The sequence below is a fragment of the Necator americanus genome, chromosome IV (assembly GCF_031761385.1).
Source record: "Necator americanus strain Aroian chromosome IV, whole genome shotgun sequence".
NCBI classification, from domain to species: domain Eukaryota; kingdom Metazoa; phylum Nematoda; class Chromadorea; order Rhabditida; family Ancylostomatidae; genus Necator; species Necator americanus.
In genome coordinates this window covers 32,139,775-32,148,388 of record NC_087374.1, presented here as the reverse complement: position 1 = coordinate 32,148,388, position 8,614 = coordinate 32,139,775, and the positions used below count along the sequence as shown (strand labels likewise).

The window sequence follows — 8,614 nt, the reverse complement described above, 5'->3', positions numbered from 1 at the left end:
GTTTCTGTTCCACTTCTACTTTTCTGCATTAAATTCTCTATTGAACGATATAAATAATTCCCCATTTCCCTAATTTCTCGCTCCTGTATGAACGCAGTATCCGTCACGTTCCTTCAGTCGCCGCATTGCGGCCATTGCGCGCGGATGCAACGCGCAGTAATTGTCAAGCCTACGGATCGATACTCTGTACGGTATCGACGCACTCTTTGGGGAATAATGTGACGACAAAAATAAATAAAATCTTCTTAAGAGACATTCTTGAGAAACACAAACCGAGCGAAGGAAAAAGTGTTTATTGCGAGTAAAAACTTCAGTGATAATAAAGAAAAATAAGGGTATATTTTATTTTATTTTTTATTTTATTATGTTTTTATTTTTTTAAATTTTATTTGTTCGTTGAGGGACGCAACTAAAATATCTGAGACCAACATTTGTTGATGTTTTTGTTTTATGTTCACAAAAGTGTTCTTTAGGGATTTTATTGGAGTCAGCCAGCCAAAAGTGCATAAGAAATCATCAAAAGTCACGATGGCATCGAAATTTAACGTCGCATATTTTTGTTGTTGGCCTATAAAGGTCAAAGAACACCATTTAATTGTGATAATAGTCTTTCATCATATTGTGATTCTATTTTCGTAAACGTTGAGGTATGAAGGATCATTACCGCCGCCCATGTTGAAAACAACTGAGATGGTGAAGCTAATCGTCTCGCTGTGGGCAATTATCGTTTTGCATTCGCTAAAAACAAAATGGAATGATGTTAGATGTTCTTCCAGAAAACCGTCCGTAATTAACCGTCGGCGCGAAACGGCAAGTGAAACTAATTTAGGTTGTCGTGAAGGCAGGGGAATGAAATTCCTCTTGGGTGAAAGTGTTCAGCATTCGCGAGTCGCGCCCTGCTCACGGCCTGCCTACCATTTTTTTGTGACGAATTCGGAAAAAAAAACAACACTAGATCTATCGCTGGAATACGTGTATCTACTGATCGCTTCATATTCACATTTGAAGTTTCTGGAAAGTATCAATTTTGCTGACAACTGCTACACCTCAGCTGATGGATCACTTCTTTATTGTTTGAAAATTGTAAAAAAAAAAAAAACTTCTATGCACGTTTTTACTAAATATAAAAAACAGTCAGAATACAAATGTGTTTTTGAAATGATCAGTCATCAGAGATGAGGCCAAGGAGCAACGTCGGAACTTTTAGAAGGTATCTGAAAGTTGTAAAATTTTGAATAAGGTAGATAAGGTAGCTTGAGTCAGTGGAGAGGAATCGCATGTGGAACATCACCAATAAAGGCATCACCCCACGAATCTGAGGTGGTACGGATTTCAGGTGGAATATTCGTATACAGGATCGTAGATTAAGGAGAGGGGGATGATTCTGTCCATTTCTTCCTAATTGCAGTAAAAAAAAACGGACCGGAAGATGCGGCTTCGGGCGTTCCGCTGCGCTATTTTCCACAACGAGTTCGATTGGAGCGCGCCAGCCTCGTGCGCGCGCCGCATCTTCCAGTGTGTTTTTCTACGGCAATTAGGAACAAATGGACGGAATCATCCCTCTCTCCATAATCTACCATCCTGTATAAGAATACTCCACTACCTCAGATTCGTGCGGTGATATCTTTAACGAACAGATTTAATGGGAATACTTTTTTATTCTTACTATCTCGACAAAACTCTTACCTGGTCAGATGCATGCTTTGAATCATCGCTTGTAATTCGAAGGATTGTCTGCGATTAGTTTCGTTATCTTCGAGATCACCTTAAAATACTTGCAGGGTGATGCTTTTCAAGAAATATAATAGCAACAATGTTATGGATAGTTGGTGTACCCACCTTCAACGCCTCAAAGAGATCCTTAACGGATTCATTCGTATGATCAAGCGGCAGCTTCTCCGCAATTGTAATGAGTTTATTTGCCGTCTCAGCCAGCACCTAAACATGTTTAAGCTTGTGACGAAAAAGTTAGTATAGTAGGGTCAAAACGACATGAAGCACATACGCAATTGCGTACGCAGGTTCTCTCAAGGCGCTTCGGTGGAGCGTAGCCGCTGGGAGCGTGGTGAGACCCTTGTTGAGACCCATCGCTGCAGTTTGCGACGGTCTCACCTCGGTTCCAATTGCCGCCTCCGCCGCGCCGTTTCGAGCACGTACGCAAATGCACCGGAACTACACTCGTGATTCATGAAGTTTTGACCCGACTATATATAGTTAGCACCGAAAAAGTTAAACCAAACGAGTGAGATGAGTTCCTAATAGGTTTATGTTAGACAGAGAAAAAGCGTAAAACGCGGAATGCGCTGCGCACACCTGGCTGAATCCATTCGGAACCGACTATAGATTTGTTCACATGCCCTTCGAATAAAAGTTCTTATTCTTTTTTTTATTCAGACACACTAATAGTGACAGGAAAAAAAAAAAGAAAAAAATGAAACACACTTCGTGAGTCTGTAGTTACCAATATTTCAGCAAAAGCGATTTCGTTTTCTCGGTAAACCTATTCTTTACTGCATTAAACCCCCAAACGTTTATATTAACCCACTTTCTCTTTTGTTCTCTTTTGACCACCTTATTTTAGGCACTTAACACTAACCCGAGCCCAAAGTGGTTTTGTTTAAGGTATCATCCCACGAATCTGAGGTGGTACGGATTTCAGGTAGAGTATTCGTAAACGGGATAGTAGATTATGGAGATTATTGTGCAGAAGGCCGGCGTGCTCTAATCGAATTCCTTGTAGAAAATAGCGCGCCGGAACGCCCGAAGCCGTACCTTCCGGACCGTTTCTTACGGCAATTAGTAAGAAATGGACGGGATCACCCCCCCCCCCTCTCCGCAATCTCCGATCCCGTATACGAGTACTCCACCTGAAATCCGTACCACCTCAGATTCGTGGGGTGATGCCTCTAAGTTGAAAGTACACATTTGTCCAATCACTCTCATAACTGAGAAGCCAAACATTTTAGTGGGGTGACTAGTCTGAATAATAAGTTAGGATTGAGATTTACAATTTGAATATTCCCAGAGTGTTCAGAAAATATTGTCTTTCAATACATGATGATGCGACAGATAGCAGTAGCAAGGCAAACAATCAGCATGTTCATGTTTTACAATAAAAAATACCTGGAATGATATGTCTATTGGTGGCCACCACAGCTCCTCACTGAAAATATGTTTGTTTATACTAGGAGTTGTAATTTTTGAAAAACTCAGGAACAAAAATGTTTTGACGGTTCAGGCTTCGAAATGGCGACGGCCGAGAAGACAGTGCCGACCGCATTCTTCATGCGCGCACATTTCCAGGAAAAGTACAGGAAGGAGGCTCCCGCTGTCCAGAGCACGTATCCCATATGTCTATCCTAGGAGGATAAATACGATGGAAACGGAACTATTCGGTGCAGCGGTGCTTCGCTGTGATACCCAGGAGTTTCTTGCCAAAACATTTCCAGCGGCAAAACCTGTGGAAACGTATCTCCACTTTGTGTTGCGTCTGCAAATTTCGAAGTTCGAGTATCTGCGGGAGCCTCCTTCCCAGCGGTCTTTGCAAGCCAAGCCGTGGAGATTTTCGCCAGGAATAGTGAAGTCTGACTTCACATCACTTAACTTTCTTGAAGTAGGATTGGTGCTCTTACCTGACTACAAGCAGCGAAAGCAGGATGACGACAGAAAATCGAGACATCTTGTGAACACGGCCCACAGTGTGGAAAGTATTATGCAGAAACTTTTATACCACTACCAAGAGCATTAAAATGACTAAGGGGAACTATGCGTGACATCATCGAAACGCCAATATTCGCCCCTGAAAAAGGTATTGCTGTAGAGGAATAAGCACACTGTTTAGCGTTCTTTGAAATTTTCATCGAAATGTTATTCCTTGACATCATCTAGAAACTGACTTTCACTGTAATACTGGTAAAATATCACAACAAAATGACGTTTATGTATGTTTGAGCTGTCGTTTTCTTCCTCTTCGATGTATCTGAGGAAATATTCCGAAACACTATAGTCATGCTGACCAATCTCCGCATTCACAATTAGTCAGTTCTGTTGTATGTTTGTTTAGACTACATAGAGACAGTAGATTTCATCTTCATCTGCGGAGAATACGATTGTCTTTCGCATACTATAACTTCACCAGCTAAATGAACGAATTTTTCATTAGTGACTGTGAATGTTATGCCCTTTGTACAAGGTTTCCGTAATCGCTTCTGTCTCGATTGAGTCAAAGGCCTTCTTCAAGTTGAAGGTAAGACATAGCGGCGTCTTGTACTCTAACGCTACTTCAGTGAGCTTCGAAGCAGTGTGAATATGACCACCCAACGCTTTTTCAATCTTGCTAAGGAGCAACTCTGTATGTATGATGCCATCTGGATCTCTCTCCTTAAACAACAACACGGTCTTGTTGACCTTATGCTGAATAGGAACATTGCATTCGTTAGGCAAGGAGTGTGAAAAGATGTTTTGTGTACAGAGCCTCGCCGGAGTGTTGATAACAACTAGCGGAAGATTTTCCAGATGTTCTCCTGTCAAGACCGTGTACCATATGATTTCTTACCGACATGATAGCACGTCGAACCTCGGACAGAAAGGCTTCTGAAATGGCATGTCCGTCTTAGTTCAGAAAATAAGAATGCAAGTGAGAATGGCTGTCGGTGACAACAGTAGGAATCGTGTATAATTTTCTTTATTCCTCTTCTCGAAATTGTTCCACTTGAGTTTTGGAGAGCGTCCATCTTTGTCTTGCGATTCGCGAACTCTTGACGGGTCAGGAAATCTCCTTTTCCTCCGCTGTAGCTTGAGTCAACACTACTGTTCTTTCCGTTTTAAGATCTCCCCTTATCGCCTCTCTGTACAGCCGTGCGAGCTCTTATGTTTTCGGTTAATTGCGGCTTGTGCAGCTCCACGCTGACCTATTAACTCAAGAATTTCCGGAGAAAGGCATCTTTTTAAGCTTGGCTTTGTGAACATCGCAGCTTTCTCTTCTCTCCATGTGTAGGTAAATTTTCCTCGAATAAGGCAATGGTCTGATCCCGTATAAAACTTTGATACAACAAAAACATCCGTCAGCCAAAACCTTCTACTGACGATGACGTGATCAATTTCATCATGCTACCATCCAAAGGGTGATTCCCACGTTCAGTGCAAAGAGTACGGTTTCTGCAATTGCGAGATACTGTGAGTGATCTTATTCGTCATGATAAACTCGGAAAGCTTCTCCTCCTACCCGTTCCATTACAGGAATGGGCTCCGATGTGAACTTCTTTAGGTGTTTTTCTAAGTCCGATTTCAGCGTTGAATTCACCAACAGTAACCCTGTGGAAAGCATGGTCTTCTCTATAGAATTTTCCCAGGTTTATGAATAAAAATCTGTTTTCCTCTTCTTCGTAGCTTGATGTTAGAGCGTAAGCGATGAAGAAAGTCGAAGCTGGCGTTGAACCACATCGCCTCTTCCGCAGACTTCCGATCCGGATAGGGAGTTGTTCTAAAGAACCGTGGTCTTTGCCATATTCGTGTTGACAAGGATACCCACTCCACCTGTCACATTTTCCGAAGAACACTTCTTCTCCAATGTCATATGCGGCATTTAGTGGATAGCGTCGTCTCTCCTCGGTCAGTAGGACGACGTCGTACTTAATCTTCCTGGCTTGCATCGTCAGATCTTCGATGGCCGCTTCCGATTCAAGCACATGTGCGTTACGTTATCCTAATTCCTTCCTGTCCCTGGAGCCCATATGACTCTTGCAAGTACTCCTTCCTGGCAGAACCGTACTAATCGCTTTTTCGGGGTCAGGAGACTCTTTCTTATTACTGTGTGTTGCAGATAATTTTGAAATCCATGAGCAGGTTCCCAGCCTCTAGTAACACGGATTTTGTGGGAGCACATGATGTCCTCCCGACTGGACAAGTGAAGCTTATTTGTTGGAGGCGGCTTCAAACTCAATACAACGCACCACCCAATTACGTGATTACAGGCCTTTGGCCGAGCCAATCTATGGATGCAAAGGCATTGCAAGTTAATCCTGGCCCAGCAGAAACACGGAGTCCGTCTATCTGCGTCTCAGGGCAGCCACACAGGTCGCTTCCGATCATCCTCCAGCTGGGAGATCAGTAGATGAACGTCACAGTTTTAATTTCACTGCATATAGCTGGGTACAAAGCTGTTCGACCGGTGGTGCGCAGCGCGTATTGTCAGGCGGATGAATTTCCTCTACTTGACGACTTACACTCTCTGCTCCTTTTGGTCCAATCGAAGACGCATCACATGCACCCAGTTGAACACATTCCTGGCCGACTATAGTTCTTTCAGTTTGTTTCTCCACCAAAAAACTATGTCAGTAAATTTATTTCACATAAGGAAACGCAGAAAATTGGAAAATATTTACAGTGGGGAGGATCGACAGTGGGTGTTAGTCGAACTAGCCAATTTGGATGTGGATAAATTTTGGCCAGAGCTGATTGGAGCTCGAAAGAAACGTGAAATTGTGGTTCTAAGCCTGCGGACTGCGCTACTGAGGACAGGTTCTGATTAAGGTTTCTCAAGTACTTTTTATTTGAGGAGAAATAATAAATCATGAAATTTTGACTTGCTACAATGTGGAATCTATACTATTTACAACTAACATGCCATTAAAGTATCAACAGCAGTGTACCCAATTCTAGATGCACCACTACAGTGAGGCTATTTTGAAGGAGAATCCAAAATAAGCTGATTTAAATGTTATTTACCATTGTTTTCGATCAATAACGGGCAAATAAAACAGTCTAATGAAGTCTACATACTTGGCGTCCTGCAGTAAACCCAGTACCCATATTATCATCATTATCAATTTAGACTAAAACCACTCACCTGAACATACATTGGATTGATTGTGCGCTTCTCTATAGTTTGTTCAATCAACGTCAAGTTTAAGTTAAGTTAGTCTTCCACCTAATTTCACATATTTTTCAAACACTCTTAACCTTATTGTTTATAGATATCAATCAACAAAAAAAAAACGACAATTATGATCCATTACATACGCCCAACACTTCGCTAGACCATCAGTTCCAGAAGTCCAGAAATCTGGCGCCTGCGAGGTGAAGAAGTGCGAAATCTCACTCTCCAGCTCTTTCTAAGCATCAAATGTTTCCTCTCGCTTATACAGCTTGAGTCCCCTAAACAAATGGTAGCGAGACGTAACCGAGGAGCCAACTTTTCTACCGTGTATGATTGATACAACAGGCAACTCTCATCTCCTGTAGCCATTTCGCGGAGAAAGTCGTCCCTGTCTGGGTACAGAAGCAAAGACGCCCACAAACCCAGTCTTGTCACCAGCTGCGAGGCGCTCAATTTCTGGGGGCCACAACCGACAACACTTTTGTGTAACCAAGAACTTGAAGACGTCTGACGATTGTTGTACTGCCGCACCCAATTGTCGTCGAAAGTTCGCATGTAGTGGCATTGGACCTGTCTTTGAGAACGTCACGCAAAGCTTCATCATTCCAGTCATTCGAGTGACTAGAGCGTGGTAGATTTTCAGGCGAAGTATCACCTATTTTAATTCTTTGTCACTCTTTTCTCTTCCAAGTTCTAACTCCAATCGGTGGAACAAATGGACGACAGTTCGGCGGGTTAACTGCATCTCTCTTGAACGCAACACAGATATGAGTGATGACGTCGCACGCGTTGCGGCCTTGCAGGAATTCGAAGTACACGGTACTTCGGATTTGATTTTGGTATGTTAAAATCATAGTTGAATACCAGTGAAATGCGCACCATTATGTACTCTTCTGAACTAAGCTTCTAGAACATTCTGCCATAGTCAATTGCCAAAAAATTCCAATTCAAAACCTCTAAAATTCTGGATCGAAGAATAAATTTTGGTGTAGGACTTTCGGTACAACCTACGAATTTATTAGAAGGTCAAAACAATCGAAGAATTCGGACAAAGTTTTTAAAGGCAGCAAAATTCTTCAAAGGACAAGAAGTGTTCCAAATATTTCAAAATTCAAATCTCTTTACAAGAAAACTGCTTTTTGTAATAACTTTGTTTTCATTATTAATGTGCAGAGATTGTCTTATTTGTACATAATTTTCTTTTTTGTTTGTTTTCTGTTTTTTTTAGTTGTTGTTTAGGTGTACCGCAAGAAAATCATCTCTTTTTCTAAGTTTGAATCCTCGTTGCAATCACCTGTCACACTACGAGAATATTTAGCTGAGAACAAAAACGCCTAGATTAGACCGTAGACAGACAGTTAACATAGGAAAAGTGATCGCTTTATCGAAGAAACCTAATTTAGAGCATTGTAATGTGCTCCTGAAAATTGAGTTTATCTGACGAAAAAAAAAAATTCTGACCACCAAGTACATCATCAGTCATTTTCGACATCAAGGAGACAACCAGAATTATGTTGAGGTATTCGGTTTACAGTACATTATGCAAACATCATCATCAGTCAAACTATTGCACGTTGCACATTGTTTGATTGAGATTGAAGTCACATTCAGGTTGTCATATTTTCTAATCCTTTACCCCATCTATTATATCTTTACATCAATTATCCTTTTGCATTGATCTTGTACACTTCACAGATTGGTTTATTAACCACGGTTGATTACGGATAACAATATTGC

General features: G+C 41.6%; 2 protein-coding genes across 3 annotated transcripts; both read right to left on the bottom strand.

The window, feature by feature from the left end:
- Nucleotides 1-1,162: 1,162 nt before the first annotated feature.
- RB195_003439 (uncharacterized protein) lies at nucleotides 1,163-3,679 on the bottom strand (the record flags this gene model as incomplete). Of its 2 annotated transcripts, XM_064201089.1 has the most annotated exons (5): nucleotides 1,163-1,214; nucleotides 1,687-1,765; nucleotides 1,836-1,938; nucleotides 3,124-3,163; nucleotides 3,633-3,679. In XM_064201089.1, the coding sequence occupies 5 exons, from the start codon at nucleotides 3,677-3,679 to the stop codon at nucleotides 1,163-1,165; spliced, it is 321 nt and encodes a 106-aa protein (XP_064056970.1). The 2 variants fall into 2 exon arrangements, with proteins under 2 accessions (XP_064056970.1, XP_064056971.1); XM_064201090.1 differs by lacking the exon at nucleotides 1,163-1,214 and having other exon boundaries at nucleotides 1,709-1,765; nucleotides 1,840-1,938.
- A 479-nt stretch (nucleotides 3,680-4,158) lies between these two features.
- RB195_003438 (uncharacterized protein) lies at nucleotides 4,159-5,651 on the bottom strand (the record flags this gene model as incomplete). Its single annotated transcript, XM_064201088.1, has 3 exons — nucleotides 4,159-4,413; nucleotides 4,556-4,593; nucleotides 5,225-5,651. 3 exons carry the CDS (start codon nucleotides 5,649-5,651, stop codon nucleotides 4,159-4,161), a joined length of 720 nt encoding a protein of 239 aa, XP_064056969.1.
- Between the last annotated feature and the right edge of the window lie 2,963 nt (nucleotides 5,652-8,614).